Here is a 24,144-nt window from a genome sequence, read left to right as displayed (position 1 = left end):
GATAGCCAACGAGAACGCCATCACTGGTGAGATTGCCGAAGGTGATAAGATATTTCGCTGGCGTTTGCGGGATAGGTATTAAACTCATGGTTGGAGGGGTCAATCCTGGTGTTAGGGAAGTTTGTGATCCTCACTTGCCCATTTTGAAGACATGTGCCAATGACTTGTGACAGCACACTAAGGCCTACAATATCTAAAGTTGCAAAACAAAGCATGATTGATAACAAACTTCCGAGCCCGCAACCGAAGACGTCAATGTATGCCGGGAAAGCTTTGGATGAAGACCGTAAGGCTTAATGGCGGACTCGCGGTTTAGACATGGTGGGTTATCTTCGCCCATCCAACAATCCCGCTGGCTCTCATGAGACGGAAACATGCACCTCATCCATTATGATATGATCCAGGGAGAGGAGTGTGGCATTCCTGGAGTGAGCCGCCCTATGGTATGGCGCGAAAGAGTTGCCAACGGCCTGAGCGCTAGCAAACGGATGCATCCACGGGCCATGGATCTTTGGGAAGCGCCCCGTCAATGATAACTTAAGTTCCATGGTACCTGGTCAAACAAGTATATCTGGAAAGTCGCTTCGTTAAACCATTTGCTGTTGTGCTACAAGGGCCGAGATTTGCACATGCTCTCTTGTCATAGTGGATCATCCGGGAAATCCTGAGAGAGTGTACCAGATTTGAAAGTTGGCCAAATGTTGTCAGGTACTTTTTTTTTAAAAAAAAAGTTAAGCCTGCCGAGCGACTACTGTGAACAGGAATCGGCTTTTCCCCTTCTTTTGGTTCTCGAAATGGGGTCCTCCGTTGTTCCCATATTGATCAGAACGCCGGTCTTTGTTACGTAGTCGAGTCATAAACTGAGGACATATCATATCCTCGTTCGGCCGGAGGGGGGTTTGAAGTTATCTTGCAGCTAAGCCCTTCATATTTGTTCCTTCAGCCTGAATAAACAAGGTTCATTGTCGTGCGCCTTTTTCTTTCATGAGTATCTACAATAAAGTATTGGGCCAGAGAGAAAATGACAATATTTTTGATAACACTATTGAACGGTCTGCCTGCTCATGTTGCCCATTGTGAGAGATGGGTCTTCGCAAGGTCATCTAGTCTAGTGGTCTTCATGTCCTTTCTCCAGTTGGCCAGCGACGAAGGGGTAGGTATCTCAACCAACCCGGCCTTCTGACTAGTTGCTAGTCCTGTGAATCAAAGTCATACCTAGTACAAGAATTGCTCTAAGCATGTGCTTTGTCAAAGGCTTAGGTCACGTCATGAGAGTGGCTATGGACACAATGATCTGGCTTACCTTGCCCAGTAGAGCAACATGGCCGTGAAAGAGTGTGGATACATCTCTATGAGTTATGTACGTATCATTCAAGTTACTAATATGGATGTAAGCTTTAGCCATTGGACAGGACCTTTTGGTTAGCTCGAACTTAGGATGGTTCTAAGCTACAAGGTATCCTGGCGGACAGCTTCAAGGTGTATCTTGGTGGTCACAAACCGACGCAATTGCAGCGTTGTCAGTAACATGTTCACTGACATTCAGATCACTGCGTACACGGTAGAAATAGATACTTTGGACAAGTGCTTAGCTGGGACAAAGGGAGGCTCTATCGTATGCAAGCGTTCTAACTAAAAGGGCAACATGAGAGGCAATTCAGATTGCGATCTTGAACTAAATCACGTGACTAGTCTTGGCATACGGTGCAGCGACCGGTTGTTTGAGATCACTCTGTCACCTGACACAGTGCCCCTCCACAGCAGCCACAGCAGAGGGGCCCTCGAAAGTTCACAACATGTTATCCGTGCTACCGTAATCTGTATCAACACGAAAAAAAAAATAATAACCAGTCAGCGATTCTTAGTGGATCACCTGGCACTCGCCGCCCTTAATCACATCAGGATTCTAGGGCGAGAAGCTCGTTCTAGAATCATATTCCCCGTCGTCCACAATCGCAGTCGTGGTGGGCAGGTGTCTGTGCATATGCCCGGACCAAAGCCCACAGTGGCCTGCCTCATCGAATGCCCATCGGTCAGGGAAGGTCCTTCTCCATATCTCTGCAACCTACTCTTCTATAATTGTCTTTAGTCAACCCATTGCGTCTTCAGCTTCCGTTTTTCCTCCTCGTTAGTGCTGCTGTATCGTCCGGGAAGTCAAGTCAGCTTGCCTTTCGCCGAGCCGACCATCCATTGTCTCGAAGTGACTGTTGCGCTCGCTGGGTACGGAGAATGGCATCTAAGCAGTGACCGCGACGACCGGCGAAATGATGACGCCGCGTGCGCCCATAAATCGCCCAAACACCCTGGCTTTGTTGCGATATCTACTCCCGCCGTCGACCGGCGAGTTGGATTCCAAGGTGCCATCGCTGTTGCGTGCCCCGCAGTCATTCCCTCAAACAGCTGCCACGCGGTACTCTATTCCTGTGGTTGCAAAACGAGAAGCCTTGCCGCCACCGTCAGCATTAATTGCACGTTGGTTTCACCGAGAGCAGGCCATAAACGGCTGGGGAGGTTATATCTGGGTGCAGTCGACATCTGGGTGATACATGTAGCTGGAATTTCCCTGATTTTCCGGGCATTCGGGGTGGTATTTCAGTGCTCAGGCAGACCTGTGCAAGGAAGCGGTCTCCATTAGGGTATGCGACTACCATGTCGTCGTCTCAGCAGCTGCCTGCAAATGCGGTGCCGGCCTCTGAACTTGGGTTGACCGAAGAGCAAGTCCAGTTGTTACAAAATGGACAACAGGAGGTGGCGGCTGCGAACCCCGGGTCGACTTCATCTCGTGCAGCAAGCCGGGCTTCATCTCAGGGGCTGCTTATGATGGATAGTTCATCCCTCGCTCAACTTGGGCGACACTTTGACCGGGTTATGCAGTCGATACAGCAGCGCCTTGAGTTCTTGACCCAGCAGTCACAAATAGTGACACTCAGCATATATGATCAAGCTGGCAACCTTATTGACAACGCCGATGCGGAGATTCAACGTTACCATGATATCATGGCACAGATTGACGAACTTGAATTGGAATTCGACAAAATAGCAAACATTCGTGATATTGTCAAGGACTTTCGCCGTCATGCGGAGGAGCTGGAACGCGAACTGGATCGCTCTGGTAGCAGCTCATCTAGAAGGGAGAGACATGGCCACAGCCACTCATCGCATCGTAACCATGGACACTCTAGCTCTGGGAAGCGACGAAGCTGATCTGTTCCTTCTGTCAGTTGAACTGGCCCAGTCGGGCTGCTGTCAATCGCATACGAACATGGCTGACCGTAAACAGCATCAGCTATCCTCAAAACGAAAAGATGCCGTGGACGGTACCTGCTCGTTCATTATCGAGTACACCTCCAGCTATTAAAAAGAACTTATGACAAACTTCCCCTTTCAGAATGTTTCCCTACATTTGAGAGAAATAACGATGGCTTTATGGAAGGTTATGTGCCTAATAACTCGATGTGATGGCTTCGGATCGGGTAGAGCCCGCCATTTAAACCATGCCCGTTCATGACGATGATATCTCGCAAGACCTTGGATCAGGCCTCACGGCTGGGATAAAAATGGAACATGGCCTCGCGGCCAGCTCTGGAGTTAATATACGTTTTTTTGTATCAGGTGTCAAGTTTTACTGGGTCGGAGTTTGGGACAACTTATGAGTTATGGCACATCATTTAAGTACTTGGTGTTTTTGCCTTCACATAACCTTGGATCACTCTCTTTCCTCTTTCTTAAGTTCTCTATAGGTTTCTACACGTTGATGATAAGCAGCCACATATGGTTTGATTACTATGTACCTATTATTTCTCATTTTCGCACAGTACTGTTCTGACTACCATTAGTCTTAGCTGTATAATATCCGGTCCCGGAACCCAGATCATAACAGAGAGACAAAAGAGCTATGCCCCTCCAAGACTGAGGTATCACTCGATGTTTGCACGGTGGAAACTAAGGCAACCTCCTCATTTTCTGCAGTTAGTCAAGGTCCATTCGATCTCCATCACTTCTCTTGTGACCAAGTTTTTCTTCTCTAAGAAAGCCATTGCCATGCTCATCATCATCCTCGTCCTCTTCAATAGCAATGACCTCATTTCGCTCCTTCATACGCCGCATGAAACGCCCCGCAGCACCATCGCGCACGCGCTGTTCAGCCTCAAGAAGTTCCCTGATTTGCAGGGCTAGCTCGCGAATATCATGCCTCACTGTTTTGGTGAGCAGGGCACCCCACCCGTTGTGTGGCTTGCATTTCTTGCGCAGACACATGCCAGCCGTGCGGGGATCCTGGCCTGCTGCTGTCTCGGCCGAGTTGCTTGACGTGGCGGCAGGTGTGTCGTCTTCTGGGTTCTTGATGGTTGTAGTGACATATGGGGGATTGTCTAGACTTCTCGTGCTGAAGATACTCTGTCCCTGTGGGGACTGCAGAAAAAGTGAGAACTGATGGGCAGCGCCCACCGTGTCTAGGCGGGTGTCATAACCACATATGTCCTTGGTGATTCCGGGAATACCGGCAGCGATGGCAGCCTCACGACGTGCGATTGCAAGCTCAATAAGCTGAAGCATCTGACGGCACAGAGCGATCTGTTCGCTAAGTTTGGAGCGAGTCTCAGCCGAGGCTGTAAGCTCCGCGTACTCTTCTGGCGTGAGAGCCTGCGCAGAAATGGGAGTTTCCCAAAAGTTTGGCGGGGGTTCTAGGAGAAGTTAGATAATGAATAGGAGATAGAGAGGGCAAGGATGCACTAACCAAAGGGGGTTTTGCCGAGTTTCCAGGGGCTTGTGGGCAGATTTGGATGTGGGCCAGCTTCTTCCTTCATCACCGACTGGGCATCTAACAGCCCCATAAACTCCTCCTGAGTGAGATAATCAGGGTCGCCCGGGTTCCTCTTCTTGGGCAATGTAGAGATTAGTTGTTCCCACCACGCCTGACAGTGTTCGGCAGAGCAAAAGATGCTGGGCCGGGCTTCGTCGTAAATGCGAGCTGGGTTCTGGCAGCCTGCGAACGAACACAGCTTCTTGAAGCGGGTGGTATAGCGGCCTCCATCGGTGCAATTGGGGCAGATATACTTCTGTACCAGGTTCTCGCCCGTGTGCTTGTCCATGCCAATGCACTCGCCATGGAACCAATCTTCGCACCGATCACAGGCAATCATGAAGCGGTGGTCATCAGGCCCACGGCACAAGCAGTAGGGGCCATTGTCAGACTCACTCGAGTCCCCGGCGTTGTCTGCCGTTCCAACGGTTTGCGTGGCAGCAACACCAGACTTGGGCTTCTTGGAGGATGTGCCCGATCTTCCTTTCTTCGCGGTGCCAGAAGAGCCAGCACCCGAGCGAGAGCGCTTCGAAGGGGCCTTGGTGGTGGTAGCCGTTCCCTTTTTTACTCCCTTCTTGGGAGCCGCAGATTTAGTAGCAGCATTGATTCCTTTGGTCATCTCGCCGTCACTGGTCGCTTGGAGCGGGTTTGGTTGGCTGATGGCAGGTGAAGAGCGCATCAATTCAGCAGACCGATGAAGCTGTTGGTATTGTGGCTGTTGAGGCTGCTGGCCATTTACGGGCAGGCCATTTTCGGTTGTGTGGACGATGCTGCTGCTTTGTTCTAGCTGTTGGTGGTTCTCATCTGAAGTGGAAGCTGCGCTATCAAGCGCAAAGAAGGACGTCGAGAAAGCCATGGTGCTTCAGTCGTCCATAAACTCGTGGCTACTGCATAGGTGACTAAACATCAGGACATCACCCGCAAGACGAGATGAAAGCCAGTGGGCTGGCGCAAGGTGGCAATGAGATGGAGAGGGGCCGTGAGCTCGAACTGCGCATGGCAGACTCAACTCGTCAGTCCAGACATGAGTGACGATAAATATATAATCCTCAGAATTGTGCACCAAAACAGCCTGGTCTCAGTTACTTGGGTGTTGCCAACTCATGTCGCTGATGAAGCCGATGGACAAGCGCTGAGACTGAGATGGACGACGGTTTTTTGACGGTTCGTCAATGCTAGGGGGGGTGGCAGTTAGAATCAAGCTTAAACCGCAGGAATGCTTAAATCGGGGCATGGCCTCACAGGCTCTTGGGCTCGGCGACGGGACCTAGGCGATATGCATCTATACGGGCCGCTCGGCGATAAGCGACAATCAGGAGATTTTTACCAATTGCGCATCCGACAGAAGCTCAAGCTTGATCTGCTGATGCAGGCCCAGGATAGCAGCAAATAAAGACAGGAAAGGACGATAGCCCGGCCGGGAAACATACCGCTCATAACGTCGAGGTCGCCGAGGGAGATCTGCTCTACTCTTCCACACCATGCCACAGCCCGCAGCAGCAGTTCGTGCTGCCCTCAACGCCTTGCCGAGGGCAACCCCTCGCCAGCTTGTCCGCACAATCTCAACCGCCCGCGCCGCCCCCGCCAAGCGCCCAATCGCCCCAAGTGCCACGAGGCCCCTGTCGCAGACACACCAGTCATTGGTACAACGCAGATTTTACAAGACAGTAGAGGAGGCGAAGAGCCGGTACCGTTCAGGGGTTAGCAACCATCTTACCCTGAGCGATTCCACGTTGGTCCCCTAGCAGTCGAAGCTGACAATTCCGCTTGGTAGCCCTTCTCATGGAAAGCCGGCCTCCTGTTTGTGCTCACCGGTATCGGCCTGGTGTGGTACTTCGAGAGTGAAAAAGAGCGGATGAAGCGCAAGAGGATAGCAGAGGCCACAAAGGGGGTCGGCAAGCCCAAAGTTGGCGGTCCGTTCTCCCTCATCGATCAGAACGGTAATACGGTGACACATGAGGACCTAAAGGGCCGGTATGCCCTGGTACGTGCCAGATATGCCATATCGTTGCCAGCTGGCCATTGGTACACTCATGCTGATCGTTCTGAAAGGTTTACTTTGGCTTCACTCACTGCCCAGATATCTGTCCTGATGAACTGGATAAAATGGCACGGATGTTCGACCTGGTCGAGGAACAGCGCCCCAATTCCCTGACCCCCGTCTTTGTCACCTGCGATCCAGCTCGCGACGGCCCCAAGGAACTGAAGGAGTACCTGGTCGAATTCCACCCCAAGTTCCTAGGTCTAACCGGCACATATGAGCAAATCAAGGCTATGTGCAAGGCCTATCGCGTTTACTTCAGCACTCCCAGCAATGTGAAGCCCGGTCAAGATTATCTGGTTGACCACAGCATCTACTTTTATCTGATGGACCCCGACGGAGACTTTGTTGAGGCTCTGGGACGGCAGCACTCTCCTGAACAAGGCGCCAAAATCATCCTCGACCACATGAAGGACTGGAGGGGCCAGTGGCGGAAGGATTGAGGGGCTTCAAAGCTGACGGGCGGTGCTGGCATACTGTATTCGAATGCCGATTGTATAATTAAGGATGTTGTACAATATCTCCCCCCTTGCTGATGAATGATACCTAAGTATTAGTGTTCTGTTAAAGAATTGCTCAAACAGTTCAGCGAACTAGGAGTTCAAGTTCGGACATCAATACTGCCGGAATATGTGAGGAAAGTATGGGCGTCGTGATCCGCATTCCATCCTGACGTACTGCGGCACTTAGACTACCGGCAGTCCGTAATCATCCTCAAATCTGTAGCCTGTACCACCTAGGTTGGTATGGTACCTCTTAAGCATCGCGCATCTCGTGGCGACTGGCCATGGCTTATCAGAAACAAACAGCCTCTGAGACATTGTGTACCTCGGCCTTACAGTCTGCGGGGGGCACATAGGCGCGGCCGACCTTCGTATGATCCGTAATGCATGCAAAACGCGTTACTGTCCCAAACAGCTGGGACCATTCGTCGCAGAGCATGCAGCGCCGGCTACGTCATAACCGCGAACTGTGCACGGGTCATCCGAGCCTGACCCCACGCGAGCCTTCCTCAATCCTCGAGTCGGCTGCTTCCCGACAGCAGCACTAGGCGCGCATCAGCGCGACTGGGGACCCTCTCCACAAGACATCCCATGGTTTGGAACCAAAAACTTTCCACTTTGAGCAAACCGCCCCCGATCCCCGGAATTTCCGACCACAAATCTCTCACGTGGGCGGAAGACTTGACCTGACTTTGGATGGGATTGCTCCTTCGATCGCAACACCACACGCGACCTGCATACTTGATGGCCACGCAGTTTTCTCTAGAAACCCGCCTCGGCAGCTGAAAGAGACGAAAGAGCCGAGAGACTCGTCCAGGAAAAGTCCAGGATTGGGATAAAGATAAAATCGAGGTTATCTCGTCTCAACTCCATCCAAAGGATTCCACAGTGTCTGGTCACCCCGCTTTGCCCGCTCCCGTCCCCGTTTCACGACACACCAAAACGGGAGCCTACGCGACCCTTATCGCAGACCCGTCTGAATTACAGCAGGCATATCGGCACTTCGAAGTCGGGCGCCATACATGGGCTTGTGAATGTAACCATGACGGCCAGCACAGGTGCCGCAGCGCAGCCAAGGCGTTCAGCCCTGAAATCAGACGGCGACAGCGACAAGATCCCCCAAACGGGGGCGGTCAAAGGTAAATTGGCTGATCTACCGTTTACGTCCCCCCAAAGTCCTCGTCGCCAGTCACGCGCGCCTGCGTCTGAGCTCGGTTGCTGCCTTTTACCGCGCTCTCTCTCTCTCTCTTCAAATGGCTTGGTCTTCGTTGTTCTTAGATAGCCCCCTCTCTTCCCCGCTCTCTTGCAAACTTCGTCCCATTCTTCCTCTTTGCTTCATTCAATATTTCACTGTCATTTCTTGTCCTTCTCATCCAGACGGTACTTGTATTGACTATGTCAGCTGTTCAGATTGCCGAGCCAGAACCGTCCTCTCCTGACGAGACGCAGGTCAAGAAGCAGTTCTCTGCTGGCGTTGCCAAGAGACTGAGCGGGCGCCCACCCCTCTCGACTGCGTCGTCGCGGTCCTCGACCGTGGGTCAGGTGAGCTACGATGGCGCCGCTGATTCCCCAGCTTCGACTGCACCAGTCTTGGCGGAGGACGCCCATGGCCATCCTCACCCACACCATCGCCATAAGATAGATATGATCACCGAGAGGTTCATGGCCCAGGTGGCCGACTGGGTTGAGCGCGAAAAGACCAAAAGAGAGCGCCGGAAGTCCCGGAAACGCAAGTTGCAGTGGAAGTCCTCCCCGACCGATGTCGCTGCCGGAATCTCAGAACCTGGCCGGCCCCGCGCAAACTCGCTCGATTCAGATTCGAGCGAAGTTTCCCTGGACAGGCTTGAAGCGATTATCAACGAGAACATGGCTGCCATGGGGCTGAGCTCGATTCCGCAACACAGCCCCCGTTTGACGCGAAAGAATCGGAAGCGGTCGAGCAAGAACCTCAGGACAGCATCATCCGACACTGAATGGTTCGACGGCGACATCGTTGTTCCGAGTTGCGATGCCTTCCTAGACAATTCCAAGACCCTGGGATACTCGGGTGGCAAGGCGGCTGGTGACGACACGGTATCAGTCGCAAGTAGCCGCAAGGAAGAGAAGGAAAAGCAGGCATGGATCACGTTCAAGAACGAGATCATCCGCATCGCACACACTTTGAAACTCAAGGGTTGGAGGCGTGTTCCCCTCGATGGCGGCGAGACTATCTCGGTTGAGCGTCTGAGCGGTGCGCTGACGAACGCTGTTTACGTTGTCTCGCCCCCCTCGGAAGCAGTGCTACCACCACAGGAAGGCAAGAAGCAGCCAAGCAAGGTGCTGCTAAGAGTATATGGTCCCCAGGTGGAACACCTAATCGATAGAGAGCACGAGCTGGAGGTGTTGCGACGGCTCGCTCGTAAAAAAATCGGCCCACGACTACTGGGAACCTTCCTCAACGGCAGGTTTGAGCAGTATCTAAACGCCACTGCTCTGACGTCGGACAGCATGCGGGAACCCGAGACATCGAAGCAGATCGCCAAGCGTATGAGGGAACTGCATGACGGTGTTGAGCTCCTTGACGAAGAGAGGGTTCAAGGCCCCAATGTGTGGAGGAACTGGGACAAGTGGCTGGGCCAAGTCGAGAAGACGGTTCTCTATCTTGATGAGCAGGTCAAGGCATATGCGATGGCAAATGGTTCGTTTGCTAAGCCCTCATCCGCATGGAAGGCCCGTGGATTCGTTTGCGGCGTCGAGTGGCCCAAGTTCAAAGCACTGGTCGAGAAGTATCGCCGCTATCTCGAAAACTATTACGGCAATGCTGAGAATATCCGCCGAAAGCTCGTATTCGCTCACAACGATGTAAGACAGTCCTGACTGAGATCATTCCTTACTTCTCAGTGTGTATTAACCTTTTCTACCACAGGCACAATATGGTAATATCCTTCGCGTTCGGCCAGACAACCAAAAGTCGCCCCTTCTTCGGCCAGCCAACGAGCATAAGCAGCTGGTAGTAATCGATTTTGAATATGCAGGTGCGAACCTGCCGGGTTGCGAGTTTGCCAACCATTTCTCTGAATGGACCTACAACTACCACGACCCAGTTCGTCCACATGCATGCAACACATCACGCTATCCGACTCCAGAGCAGCAGCTCCGTTTCATTCGGGCCTATGTCGACCACCATCCGCAGGTGTCCGTTACGTCCCCTGCATCGCCCGTACCGGCCTCTGCAACACCAATTACGTCGGCGAGCTTAGCTTCAGACTTTGACCTCGATTCCCGTATGAATCCATCAGGCAGCTGGCGCGAAGAAGAGCAGCGTAAGGAGGAAGAGACGGAGGCTAAAGTTAGAGAATTGATGGAGGAAACACGGCTGTGGCGGACGGCCAACAGCGCGCAATGGGTTGCGTGGGGCATCGTGCAGGCCAAAGTCCCGGGTGTCAACACCAGGTGCAGCACAAATGGCCGTGCAGGCAGCGATGGAGAGGCCGGCGAGAGTTCGGAGGAAGAGGCAGATTCTGACGAGTTTGACTACCTCGGCTATGCACAGGAGAGGGCATTCTTCTTCCTTGGGGATTGTGTTCTTCTGGGACTCGTGACTCTCGATGAGCTTGGCGAGGATGTTAAGGGTAGGGTCAAGATGGTGAATTACTGAATTGCTGTATTGGATCTGCGGCATATGGTGGCGGTTCTCTCTAGGGACTATGGGCATTTGTTGAAGGCCATAATGCTTGTTTACCGGTTATGTATCTGTATCTAAACTGACAGTTGGAGATATTTCTCTGCGCTGTGTAGATTCAACTCGATCACCATGATAATCATCTGTCATCTGTCTGCCCCTCAATGCACTCAATGGTAACACTTATTTAGTCGCTCGGCTTCAGTCCGCATTAAACACGAGCAGAACCGAAAGAAAGGCCCTAGAGCGACGACCGAGAAGAGAGAAAGAGGGGAGGGGGTGGGGAGGGGGGGGAGGAGAAGAAGGGGTTGGAACAAAAATGCACAACTCCGCCTTCCTTTTCGTATGTCCAAGAAAATTGTCAACACTGCACTAAGTGATAGCTTCCGTAGAGCCGGATATCCAAGTGGAACCCCTATCGAGAGTGTGTTGACTGTTGACGTTGTGAGCAGGACCGCGTGGCAAGTTGCCAGAGAGATGACGATATCCCCTTTCCATAACGGGCGGTGGACCATCCCACAAGACGTCAGCCCTGTGAATTGAAGCTCTGGCCAATGAGATGCATCCAAGAACCCAGATCTCCCCGCAGAGTGTTTGTGGTTCTGTCTGTCGTCATTGGACGAACGATGGCGGGGTGTTGACTGCTAGGCTGCTTGGCAGCCAGCTTCCAGAACCTCAACTGCCCCTTTGTAAAACTCACCGTCGCGTGTCCTCGACCGGCGGGAGAAGATTGAGCCCTGGGGTCTCGGCCCAGAGGGAGAAATAAAGAGGAAGTCATAAGCCGTATGCTGACCACATCTTTGTTCAATCCGATTCTCATCTTCATTCTCAAATTTTTGACTGCAGCTGCTCTCAAGGCGTTTTCTGTGTGCACGATGTTTGATGCCCATTCAAAATCGGGTAATGTCAGTTTCAGTTTCTAAGGCCAGCCGAAACCTGAAGGTGAAAGTCGGTGGCTGGTTGCTGGTCGCCCAACCACACAACAGCCCTCTTTGCATTTGCATTTTAGCAGGCATTTCACGCTCCAGCTCCATGTTCTCTCTTGCAGACTTCATTGCTCAACCCTAGCCTCAAAAACACACTTCACTGTGCCCGGGCAGCTGGCGCCGCGTCAAACTCGACTCTAATCTTCAAAGGTTCACCCCGAGGTCGATGCTGCAGGATGCATTAAGCTGCATACGGATCATTATCCCCGACGTCGTCCAATGCCATCGGCCCTGGCCCTTGAATCCTCTTTTTGAAGTTTACTTCGCAACCTCAACTTCAGTCTATCAATCTGGGACGGAGGACGGATACAGACGCGGACACCCGGAGGTGGCCCTGGTCCGGTTGTATTGGTCATAGGTCGAAGGTCGTCGGTCATCGTCTTCTTGGTCGTGGTCGTGCTGCCGTGCCGGTGCTGTGTCTCTCCAAGCAATGAGCGCGGTGAACTCGCGGGATCGGAACAACAACGGCACCCTGGACTCACACTGGCAGCACGGTCAGCACCCGGCCGACCCGAGACTCGTAGAGTCCAATCTGTCTCGTCAAAGTCACGAGCAAACGGATCGAGCGACCTCCATCTCGGAGCTTCTTCCCCCTCCGCCGCCATCGCCAACGCCGCTGCCACTGCCCTCGCCCACGCCGCCACTCGTGTCGACCCCCAGCGACGCCACTCCCATCCCGTCGCCAGCAGCCGCGGAGCCCGATCTTCCCTTCAATCGTCCCACAGGCCTGTCCTTCGGCCGTCCCATCGTCATCGAGGGCCCCTACCGTCGCGTGTCCGACATCCCTCCCCTGTCAGCCAACTACCAGCCCGACTGGGTCACGGCCACTCCACCCAGAGACTTCAACATGAACCAAGATTTCCGCGAAGAGCTCGCCCGTCTCGACGGTGTCATCACTCCGGGCATTGACAATACGCCCTACATCCAGTACGCCATCGAGGCCCTCACCCGCGGCCCGAACACGCTCAGAGACTCGAACAGCCATCCCCCCTCCTCCTCCTCCTCCTCCTCGAATCCAGCATCGCACTACCCCGGTGCCCAACAGCCCGCTCCGGCCATCCAGCACCGGCAGCCCACTTCAGAGCCGCTGCCATCACATCCTCCGACCTCCCATCCCCCCGATCAGCCGGCGACATCACCACAGGGTCAGGCGTTACGCCCTTCCGATGATCACGTTCACAACTCAGGGGCGTCTGCCCAGTCGCTCGCCGAGAGCTTGCTCAAGAATGGCTCGCGTCCTGTGCTGCCGCACGAGTGGAAGTTTGTCGAGCGTGAGGACCTGCTCAATCATGCTCATCAATACCAGCTCCAGGCCTCTGGGATCCCACCGCCGCTGACCTTCAGGCCATGGCCGCTGCGCACGCCCGCGCTGCTCGCTTTCATGACCTTGTGCGTTCTCATGATTGCTGCTCTCGTTTTCAGCGCCGTCTACTCCCACAAGAACCGGGGTCTTGTGACTTGGGTGGCCATCCATGGAGGACGCTACTTCGTGTTTCGGTTCTTGCCCCAACTTCTTGCCGGAGTCATCTTGCTCTATTCTCAGTTCCTTGTCACAACCATGTTCCGCATCCTGCCTTTTGTGCGACTGGCCTCTGAGAACCGGGACCAAAGGGATGGCGCGCTTTTCCAGGAGCTGTATCCAACTACATTCCTTTGGCCTTGCCTGGTCGGGCCCTGGAACGTGTGGGTGGCGGTAATTGTGACCTGGTTGATGAACTTTACCGTTCCTCTGCAGAGCTCTCTCTTCACCGTTATCCTGGTGGACGACGTTTGGACCTGGGCCACTGTTCAAGGCGTCGCGTGGACGCTTGTGGCCCTGTACCTCGCTCTTCTCGTCTCGACCGTCATTGTTTGGAGATACTGGGCCAGTGTCAAGCAAACCGGTCTTGTCTGGGACCCGCGCTCCCTCGCTGACATCGCCGCTCTTGTTTCCGAAACCAACACAGCCGATGACTACCGCGGAACTCAGCTCGCTCGCTCGCGGGAAGGCATCCGCTTTGCTCTGCGCCGTCGCGCAAGTGACAGGTTGGGCTACTGGAGTTGGAAGGACGGCCGCCCTGGCGTCTGGTACACCCTCGGCAACCCGTTGGATGACGGCAATCTGTTTCCCGTTCTCAACCCATCCGGTGGCCAGCGCATGGAGCGGCAGTCTTCCGAGAAACATACCGCTGGAGCTTCCCAGGCTGCCGAAGGTCTCCTCTCCGGTACCAGCAAGCAGCACCATGATCACGACCACGAAGATCTCGAGGCCGCTCGTCCCATCGGCACCCAAGCACGCACCCGCTACCTGCCATGGTGTCTTCGCACCAATCAGCTGTTGTGGTTTACTATTACGGCGTTTGTCTTGGTCCTCGCAGTCTTCATCGTTTCTTTCCTTCCCGCAACCCGCATCGCCGACGGTTTCCTGCCCCTGCTCCGTGCCGACCCCAAGCCGGGCGCCTTCTCTGCTGCCGACTTCCTCTACTCTTTCCTCCCTGCCTTGCTCGGCATGCTTGCCTTCCTATTGTTCCAGCCTCTCGACATGCACCTCCGCATTCTCCAGCCCTGGGCTACACTATCTTCGTCTGCTAATGACGCTAGCAATCCGACATCTGGGGGAGGAGCCCCGGCGAGCGCGACCCTCCTGGCCGGTTATCCCGCCTGCCTGCCCTTCGAAACGCCACTTCGCGCCCTGCTTAACGGGCATTGGCGCTTAGCATTCATCTCGTTCCTTTCTCCGCTCTTCCTGCTCATCCCTGTCCTCGCTGGTGGTTCCTTCATGGCCCTGACCACGCGTCAGGGCCAAGTCCGCATGTTCCCCAACATGCCCGGGTATTCCCTGCTGCTGGCCATGTGCGTGCTGTACGTACTCGGTCTGGCTGCTCTCTTTCCTGGCAGAGACGCCATGCGGATGCCGCATGGCGTGACTTGCTTGGGAGAGATCGTGGGCTATTTGGTTGGCGGCATGGACAGCGAACATAAGGAAGAGAAATTGATGCAGCAGCCGGGTAGAGAGGATGAGGAATCGCCCGCAGAGTTTTTCCGTGGCGTGTCCAGCAAGACGGAATTGCTTCATCGGCTGGGCGTGGTTGAGGGTAAGGCTGGCGAGGAGACTCGATGGGTATTTGCCTTCGGTGTCGGTGGAGATCAGTTGGCCATCTGGAGGATTAAGAGGTTTACTGAAAAAAAGGAGGAAAGTGAGGAAGAGCCAGATTGGGCGAGCAGCCCTGTTATGATATCCTCATTCACCTCCTTATACGTAGTGTCTGAATGTGTATATGACCTCAACATACAGTATGTACAATGTGCGGTCGTATGTATGGATGATTGGGTGGCGATCCTGTTTTTTTTTTTTTCTCTTTTTGTGGCTTAGTGATTTAGCATATATCTGGCGTTGACAAGATGGGATGACTTGCATTTGATGAGATGATGGATAATTCAAGGTTATGACTGACATGAAGCAGCATGAACAGACGGCTATGCAGATGAATATACCTGCTATTAATGAGCTACGGATCCACATAGTTAAGAATTATGATTGTAGTTCTGAAGATGATAGAATGAAAAGGGGAGCAACGCAAGAATGTATACTTTGCATATCAGCTACCTTTCCAACTCATGTAGTTGGCGGCGGACCTACTGTATTCCATTGAAAACACTCTTTAACCTGAAAAACATTTGGTATATGGGAGTAACCAACAGCTCCCTTAAGTTTGCGTAACCCTCCCTATAATCAAATAGTGTTGATTTCAAGAAACTATGCTGAGTGTATGAAAATGAAGCATATTGTACAATCCACTGTTCAGTACTAAATGATACCAACATTTTGTGAACTCCCCCCCCCCCATCCCCAAAATCGCCAACCTAATCTAATAAATATATAAGCATATCCTACCATCCCATTATACCGTGGTGCGCAACTGGTAAACATAAAGAAGTTGCACGATCCCGATCCTGAACCGCCTTCACCCATATACAGTCATAGATTAAACCAGAAATAATCATACACAGGTCAACAACACTGCTATTCACATCCTTTGTTCCCATTATTAGTCCTATCCCTGCTAACTGTTTGTTGCACTGCATTGATCATGTATGCTATGCAGCATCCCGATATCCCTGCCCTATCCATCCAAACAGAAGCTTGGTGCCGGCGTCTGACAAGGTGGCATGTAGGACAGCAAAGGGGAAAAAAAAAATACAAAGTGCGTTTTCCGATGCGAGATTCGGCAGATTCCATGACGAATGTTTGTGGAATGCAGCAAGAAAAGCAGAAAAAGAGCTTACGGCTTCCGCTTTAAGAACCGCCCCAAGAACTTATCTTTCATTCTCTCCTTTTCCATCTCCCGAAGCTCGGCTGGCAATAGATTATCATCCGAGCCCATTCTCCTTGGTAAATCCATGCTCATTGCACGTCTCCCCAGTGGCGTTTGCTGCTCGCCGCTACCAACATCGCTGTCAACACTACTGCCAGCACCAGTACCAGCACTGACCACTCCTCCACTGCTGTTATTCCTTGCTCTCATAGACGAAAAGATCGTTCGCGCCAGAACCCCACTACCACCACTGCTGCTGTTGGTCTCACTTTTTCCGCCCACGAAATGGCCGGTCTGGGGCTTGAACGCCTTAGAGAACCCAGATGGCCCTTCGTCGCTGACACTCCGCTTATGTGGCGGCTGACCGGAGACCTTGCCCCGACGGATATGAGAAAATAGAAGGGGACTGCTGATGTGTCGGATATGACTGCGGTTAGGGCTGTTGTGGTGACGATAAGGATGGACCAAGCCATGGACAAGTCGGCGACAAAAGCTTTTGTTAGCGTGTCGAGAGGTTTCGTCACTGCCGTCGTCGGAGTCCGTTTCGAAGACGGAGACCGGTGGTGGGGTAGGAGGGGGCCGATGAGGGACTAGAGGTATGGGGGGCGGTTTCCGATCCTCGGAGTGCAGCGGAGTGGCATCCTGAGGTAGACGGGCTGGCTCCTGGGTTTGTGGTGGTCGATCGCTGTGGCTCTTCGCAAGTTGTGCCAGGGAGGGAGATGAGCGTGTCTTGGCCTTGGAAAGACCGAGGGTTCGCAAGTTCTTAAGCGATGAGTATCTGGCGAGACGGTTGGGAGATGTAGCATCGATTGGAGAAGCAGAAGGTGATTGATGTGGTGATGTGTTCGTTTGGAGAATCAGGGAGAATGAATCCGAGGAGCTGCTTGCTGGAGGATAATCTTGCGGTGAAATTGGCGAAGTCACCCTCGAGGAAGCCTCTGATCCAGAGATTGGCGCAATAGCTGGAGGAAGGTTATTGTCACCTCTGGGCGCGAAGGCTACCTTCCCCGAGAAAGGGACTGCTGAGGTACCGCTCAGAATTGGCGAGGGTTCCAGAGCTTCGGCTTGAGGGAGGGAAGCAGGCTGACGCTGAGGTACAGGCGACAGCGGCTGTCTCTTGATTTGCGGTTCCGGCTTCGTTGGTGGAAACAGAGAATAGGTCACTTTTGGTGCCGCCTTGAGGAGTTGTGGCCGTTGCTCAGGCCGTGGCATAGTCCTTTGCAGAAGCTGCTCCTGCTGCTTTGGCGGACCGACTGCCGTCACAGGGAGAACGGGTGAATCAGCTTCAAAGATACCTGGTTCATCTTGGGCCCAGTTGTGTCCAGCAACAGCGCTCTGAGGTGAGTATTCCTGTTTCCTGTCTAGCTGTTCCTTGAGTTGCCAAAAAGAATCCAACAGATCGCCCGATGCACAATCGTGGCTCTCCTCGTCGGCTGAGAAATCCGATCCATGGTCTTCAACCATGGGGGGAATTGAAGTGTCGAATGCCGTGGAATCTCGGGTAGGAGAAAGCATCGGCTGCACCCGGGGATAGAAATGCGCGGCATTGCTTCGGGGGTAAGAAAAATTGGCGACATAAAGCTTGGGAGGGGGATGAGACCGGCCTTGAGGTTGAGAAAGCCGAGGGACCTCTTCGCTATTGGCTATTCCTAGTCGGTTCATTGTTGAATGAAGAAAGAGCAGTTTAATAGAAGCGAATGTCAGATAGGAAGTTGGGTAGGCGATAAAGCGATGAAGCGATGAAAAGTTCGCGAAGGAAGAGAGAAGGATGGAAAGATGAAGAGATCTGTTGGAAGTAGCAGCCAAAAGAATGAAGAATCAAACCGAGAAAAGTATAGAAAAGGTATGTGGATGAATGAAAGGAAGAACATGTAACCTCCGAGATTATGTGCTTATAGGCTTGGGCTGGGAACTTGGGGTGATTTAAGACCGGCACATGGGATGGAATCAAATTCCTCCCGAAGCTTGCATCCACACATGCAAGCACATGTGTGCCTTGCCCTCCTGAGTAAACTCGTGGCTTGCTTGCCCAAGGAGCACACCAACAGGATTCACGATAGATTAGCACTACTAGAGGGGCAAATGCCAAATTTCAACAAACAAAAACCTCGAAGCTGTAGGGGGCTCTGGAGAGAAAGGATATGTGCCAAAGGATGACAGTAAGGAACGTCGCGATAAGCACAATTGTGGGCGTTGAAAATCAAATGCTGGGACCGCAACAGGACTGAGTAGGGCGCAAGGGACCGGCTTGACACTTGGAAATTGAAACATGCTGGGAACCCTATACCAAGGCAGGTTGTCCCGTCTTCGACACGCCCTGAGATCGGATCTTTCACCTTTCAGCCGTGTCTGGGTGAAGTGCAACTACCGTCAAGCCGCGTTGTACGCTCAGACAGAGTCTGGTCGTTCCAGTGCGTATGACGTATCGCAGTGGTAGCAAAAAAAAAGCAAGCTTTCCTGTCAAAGGGATGGCACGGAAGAACCCCAGATTTTTCTGTCCATCCGGGGCGTCGGGCTAGACGTGGCAATCGTCATCCGAGAATCACAAGCCTGCCTGCATAGCAAATGAGGGCACAGGTGAGGCCCAACAGACATCGGACGAAGATGTGAATGTGAGTCGCGAACACACCAAGAGGAGAGTGGCGGCCCATCTCGACACACGCCCTTGCTGTTCACACTTGCTATGCTGACTGACACGGCCCGACAGCGTCTTGTAAGCATTCGAGCCCGTTCGACGTGTCGCTTCATTTCCCGTAGGGAACCGACACGGGAAACGTATGTGCGTATTCTGCCTCGTTGTTTGCCCATTGTGTAGAGTGCATAGATCGATGGATGGTGTACCTGTCCCTGATGGCAACTTTGTTAACGTACACATCTACCTTCGTTTATATGTTAGCGTGGTACCTTTCTGTCAGCCGCATCCCCTTTCTCGTAGTGGCTTGAAGCTCTCACATTCTGAGCCCATCTTCATTGATTGTGAGCATCTTGGGCATTCTGAGAGGCAGGACTGATTGGGAAGAACTGTCCTTGGTCAGAGAAGAGGTCCAGTAGCTATATTCGCGATCCTCGAGCCTTCTCAACAGCCGCCAACTTCTCGACTGCTAGAAGTTTAGATCATTGACCAAATATCCTTGTTTTGGATTGCATCAAGTACCAAGCTAACAAGCAAAACTGTAGAACAAGTCAGGTACCCCATAGAGTAAATACGCAGAAGGCAGTCCTCCCATTCTCTTGGAAGCGAAGTGTCCTGGGGAGGGAGGGGAGCACGGCAATGCCACCGACTGGCCGAGACATGGCATTGCATCTGGCACAGCGAGGAAAACAGACCCGATTTTCCCTCTTCGAAGATCCCTCTTGAATGGCTTTGCACAAGCAGGAAAAGTGACAGCATTGGCAGCAGCTCTAAACACCATCAGACTTCCAATAAGCACTTTTTTTTTTCTCTCAGATGATTCCCAGTATGTTTATCCACTCGTTGGGACACTCTAAGTACGATAGCGTCCGAACCGAGCTCTATTACCATGATCTGGACCTTTCTGTCCTGGTTCCTGGTTCCCCGGAGGTTGCAGGTCGATCTCCCGGCCCAGGACAAGAGATGGCTGCACCTTCAATTGCTGGGAACCAATCGGAAACCAGTTGTTAGTGTGATTCGTACAACAGGAGGGCCTTTCCTGGTTGGACAACACTGCCAGCCCTGCCCAAGGAAGCTTAAGTAAGGAAAGGCAGTAGGAAGAATCAGCTTGCGGTACTGATCCGAGGATGCCATCGTGGGCTTGCAAGTCTTGCAGTGCATCGGATATCTACGCGGCTATGCCTATGGCCTGTGCCTGGGTGTTGAATCAGACAGTGATTCTGCCCGGCCTTTGGGTGTGCTTTGTTACCTGCTTTTGCATGTGTTTTAGTACGAGCGCAGACAGGGAGGGGACATCAGGGACATGGCGGGGCGAGGTTGGAATTTCAAGAAAGCAAAATGAGTTGCACTCATGATGCGCATGCAATGCAAGAGGACGCAGCATTAATTATGTAAAAAAGTGACCTGTTTGATTGACTTAAGTGTTGCTGGCAGCAGTTCCAGACTGTCAGTACTCTGCAGTATCGAATAGTCACCAGAAATCATCTGGTGGTTTGCTTCTTCCACCCACACTTTGTCTGCGGGAGCCACAGCAGGAGCCCGGTTGCAGGCAATTGCAAGCCGTCACTTGGCCTGGTCCCCACTGGGAAGCTGGGACCAATCACACGCCGAGACCCAGCTTAGTCAGCGCTCAGCACCTTGGCCTGTTTTGCAGGAAAGAGAAAGGGAATTGAGGATAGCATTTGGCCTTCAAGGTTCTTTCTTGCTGAGTCTTTCCCAAGTCGACACCTGTCGACAAACACAGACTCTAAATGACAATTTGAGTCCCAACACTCCCGGGACGTCAGCTTGTACGACATCATTCCTCCTTCTCAAGATTTTGGCTATGCCGTGTTTCTTTAAACTCTGCTTGGATCCATCACAACCCCAGTGTGGTAATTTTTTGCCCGTCATTGGTTGTCACAAACTACGAATCAGTAACCTGGTAGTCATTGCTGTGTCAAAGCTGAGAATTGAAACCTGGAAACAGCACTCGCAAGAGGCTTCAGCATTGGTTTGTTGCTGACCTCGAGGTAGACTTCTTTTATTTTCGTGGCGATCCCGTCTCTAGGGGCACCGCCCGTTTCCCGAGCTTATACGCTTGTGCTGCATCGTAGCCCTGAGCTGCTCTCCTTCCATCGCCGCTCGGGCGATCTACACTGCAGCACCCTGCAAGTCGCGCCATGGCACAAGACAAACAAAAGGGGATAATAGCCGAAGTCGGACAGTACCCAACCTTAACCATAGCACTGATCACACTTCAACAGCTCTAACGTCAGGGGCAAAAGACTTAACAAATTATCGATTACTTATGAAAGCAAGATCTGTACGACTTTTTGGTATCAATCAATCCCCCCCCCCGGGGGCAAGACTTCCTACTACTTGTTTCGACCTCTCGTTACGCATTACTCCAATACCCTGCAGGCTTGCTCTCGATCCAACCCCACCTCCCTGAGGAATTCATTTGAGTTGCCTGGGAAACATGCTGGTCAGGTTCGTCGATTCGGATACTTGGCTGTGTTACCTTGTTTCAGGGTAGTCGCTATTGCGCGGATAAGCCCCCAGCTGACAGTCCTCGAGCTATTTCATCCCAGCCTCCGCAGCCTTATCCAGTCATCGCTTTTGTGTCACCGAAACTCATTCCCCGGTGTCTGGCGACGCCAATCTTGGCCATACCGGTTCTAATGTCTGGTCTCAGTTTCACTGCCCCGAAGAAACCTATGATAATCATAATTCAACACGCTCCCATCGTCCTCACTGCTTCCTTCTTCCCCTGAAAGCACTCTGGCTGAAGAACTGGTGTGCTGCTGCTGCTCTTGCGCACTGCCAGCCAATGATGCTCCTCCCTGATGTTGTTGCTTTTGATAAGTCCGGATGTCCGAAGGCTGTGGGCGTTGTTTCTCTGGGAAAGGTTGTTTAGGTTGTTCAGTCTTATCTTCATGGCTTCCTCCTGCAATTGCATTTGCCGAGTGTCGTGACTCGTCAACACTTATGGCTGGACGTACGAAGCTGGGAGGGCCAGGGCGCTTCTGGAGCCACCGGATTTTGCCACGAAGGACAGCCCGCTTGGGCACACGGACCGCGCCGTCCTCGCCGATGGCATGTATTGTTGGTCGAGTCGTCCCAATTGGAGATGATGGTGTCGTATCATACACTACTTCGATATCGGGATATAGATAAGGGCGATCAATGCCCAAGGATGAGAATGCGCGGGGAAACCATGCTCGAGCCAATGGCCATAACGCTGGAATACTCGCCGTTATGATGGCCAGGTTGACCTCGATCGAGTTGGTCGTATAGCCTAACGAGTAACGCGAATCATTACCTGGTGGTAGGTACCAGGCCTTGATGACAAAATAAAGTCGTAAGATGCTGATCACTATCACGCTGTTGTCGGTGTCGGGAGCCGAAGCGATTAGTACGGTCAGTTACTAATCCATGATTTGAGAAGGAAAGAAGCGAATATGCCTGAAGGTATATATGCCGTAACACTTACAGGCCTCCTAAGGTGAAGACAGCCAATAAAGCATAACGTATCTTATTTGGCACTTTGAGATCATGAAAGGCGACGAATGGGATAACGATTGTGAAGATATCGGTGGCGATGTTGAAGCATGCAAGAATAACTGTGACAGCCCCATGGCTCAGACATTGCCCGTCACCCCGCGAGGTCCAGCTCTTCTCAATAGGCCGGCATTTGAAAACAGTTATAGGGAAGAAGACGATGAGTTGTAGAGTGCAAATCAAGAGCAAGGTTTTGCAAAACCTCCGGACAGACGTCTTAGACCGACCAAGCCGAAGAATAAACAACAACGCTGAGATCTTGACCAAGGCCAGGAGCGGTGTGTGAAAGACTCGGGTCAGATAGGCACAAAACAGCCCCTGGTTTGGTGGATGAGGAGGGATATCCTCATCATGTAACCCCCAATATCCAGTTCGTATATCTAATCTCAAACACCGTCAGTTGCTTTGCTCTAATGAGAGAGTGAATCCAACAGGCTTTATGGTCGATAAAGGGGTTTCATACAAAGAATGGAAAAGATAGCATGCGGTTGAGCAAGGGCCTGATTCTAGTCATCAGCACAGGAGTGCTCCCGAAAGGATTCCACACTTTAAACCTACCGCAGCCAGGAAAATCAACCAATCGTCTGAGTAATGTCTCATTAATAACAGGTTAAACCAGACAAAGGGACAATTTCTCAACATCATGGTTTTACTTACCCACGCCCAGCCCTGAAGAGATACGTCTGCTATATACCCTCAGGCCGCAGACTGTCACTGACAGAAGGGGGAAGACAACAACAAGGGATATTCCAAACGCCTGGTAGCTGCTGTATGGCACAGGGCCGACCGGGTTGATGGCAAACGCATCTTGCGGTTGGCAGAGCCTTGACTTCACAAGAGACCAGTGAACTGCCGCGGGCATAGTGGTTCCAAGTTGTCAGGTCACCGTCAGAGTCAGTCGACTGCAAGGACGATGATGCATATGGTAGTCACGGCATGATGGACGAGATCCAACAAGGTGAGGTAGAAGATAGATGAGTGTCATCCAAGCCTACCCTTGTCGTCTTGAGAACGGCGTCTGAGTAGATATGTCTGGATAGACACATGACAACACCACAGTTATAAGTTCGCCGATACCAACATACCCACCTACCTACTTCTGGGGTCGTGTGAGCTTTAAAGCATCCGCTCGGGTTATTACCATGATACAATCTCAAGACCTGCGCCGCGTAGCTGCGCTGAAGAGTGACAGAGGACGGACGGCACAACTTGGCAGTGGCCATTCGATCGCTTCAAGAATCCTTCGACTGCTCACATATATTGACATACCCACCAGCAATGTCTTCCGGAATGCTTGTTGACTATCTTTCCTCAAGCAAGAGAACAGTGCCGAGACAACTTTCCAGTCGCCGGAGGTCACCTAGTCTCATTCGCGAATGTATCGGTGGGTGGGTAGAAGAAGCCCGTTCTGTCTGCAGAAGTGATCCTTCGCTGGTTACCTGGGTGCTAATCGCTGCTCAGGTTTGGCGACCAAGCGACCCGCTTGGATAAAAAGCACCAGTATAATCCCACCACTCGCTGTTCATCCCGCGTTGCAAATCTCTTCCTGAGCGCTTGGCCCGGGGCAGATTGACCATTGTCCGGGTTTTGCCTGTCTAATACTGCGGCAGCATGGAGACATTGCGGCCTTGTCAACTTCTCAAGGTGTGTCAAAGGGCATCAGTACCACTTGAGCACAAGGT

The 24,144-nt window shown here is 52.4% G+C and overlaps 6 protein-coding genes across 6 annotated transcripts; 4 read left to right on the top strand and 2 right to left on the bottom strand.

Annotated features, from left to right (window-relative positions):
- Positions 1 to 2,649: 2,649 nt before the first annotated feature.
- CTHT_0014230 (uncharacterized protein) lies at positions 2,650 to 3,204 on the top strand (the record flags this gene model as incomplete). The annotated part of the gene is made up of 1 exon (XM_006691873.1): positions 2,650 to 3,204. The coding sequence occupies one exon, from the start codon at positions 2,650 to 2,652 to the stop codon at positions 3,202 to 3,204; it is 555 nt and encodes a 184-aa protein (XP_006691936.1).
- Positions 3,205 to 3,969: 765 nt separating this feature from the next.
- CTHT_0014220 (uncharacterized protein) lies at positions 3,970 to 5,657 on the bottom strand (the record flags this gene model as incomplete). The annotated part of the gene is made up of 2 exons (XM_006691872.1): positions 3,970 to 4,682; positions 4,736 to 5,657. The coding sequence occupies 2 exons, from the start codon at positions 5,655 to 5,657 to the stop codon at positions 3,970 to 3,972; spliced, it is 1,635 nt and encodes a 544-aa protein (XP_006691935.1).
- Positions 5,658 to 6,282: 625 nt separating this feature from the next.
- Positions 6,283 to 7,285, top strand: CTHT_0014210 (cytochrome c oxidase-like protein; the record flags this gene model as incomplete). The annotated part of the gene is made up of 3 exons (XM_006691871.1): positions 6,283 to 6,501; positions 6,576 to 6,785; positions 6,854 to 7,285. The coding sequence occupies 3 exons, from the start codon at positions 6,283 to 6,285 to the stop codon at positions 7,283 to 7,285; spliced, it is 861 nt and encodes a 286-aa protein (XP_006691934.1).
- A 1,102-nt stretch (positions 7,286 to 8,387) lies between these two features.
- Positions 8,388 to 10,982, top strand: CTHT_0014200 (choline kinase-like protein; the record flags this gene model as incomplete). The annotated part of the gene is made up of 3 exons (XM_006691870.1): positions 8,388 to 8,484; positions 8,748 to 10,186; positions 10,251 to 10,982. The coding sequence occupies 3 exons, from the start codon at positions 8,388 to 8,390 to the stop codon at positions 10,980 to 10,982; spliced, it is 2,268 nt and encodes a 755-aa protein (XP_006691933.1).
- A 1,440-nt stretch (positions 10,983 to 12,422) lies between these two features.
- On the top strand, positions 12,423 to 15,241 carry CTHT_0014190 (uncharacterized protein; the record flags this gene model as incomplete). The annotated part of the gene is made up of 2 exons (XM_006691869.1): positions 12,423 to 15,145; positions 15,235 to 15,241. 2 exons carry the CDS (start codon positions 12,423 to 12,425, stop codon positions 15,239 to 15,241), a joined length of 2,730 nt encoding a protein of 909 aa, XP_006691932.1.
- A 1,013-nt stretch (positions 15,242 to 16,254) lies between these two features.
- On the bottom strand, positions 16,255 to 17,949 carry CTHT_0014180 (uncharacterized protein; the record flags this gene model as incomplete). Its single annotated transcript, XM_006691868.1, has 1 exon — positions 16,255 to 17,949. One exon carries the CDS (start codon positions 17,947 to 17,949, stop codon positions 16,255 to 16,257), a length of 1,695 nt encoding a protein of 564 aa, XP_006691931.1.
- Between the last annotated feature and the right edge of the window lie 6,195 nt (positions 17,950 to 24,144).

Source organism: Thermochaetoides thermophila, assembly GCF_000221225.1.
Source record: "Thermochaetoides thermophila DSM 1495 unplaced genomic scaffold scf7180000011814, whole genome shotgun sequence".
Classification (NCBI taxonomy): domain Eukaryota; kingdom Fungi; phylum Ascomycota; class Sordariomycetes; order Sordariales; family Chaetomiaceae; genus Thermochaetoides; species Thermochaetoides thermophila.
This window is presented reverse-complemented; position numbering and strand designations above follow the sequence as displayed.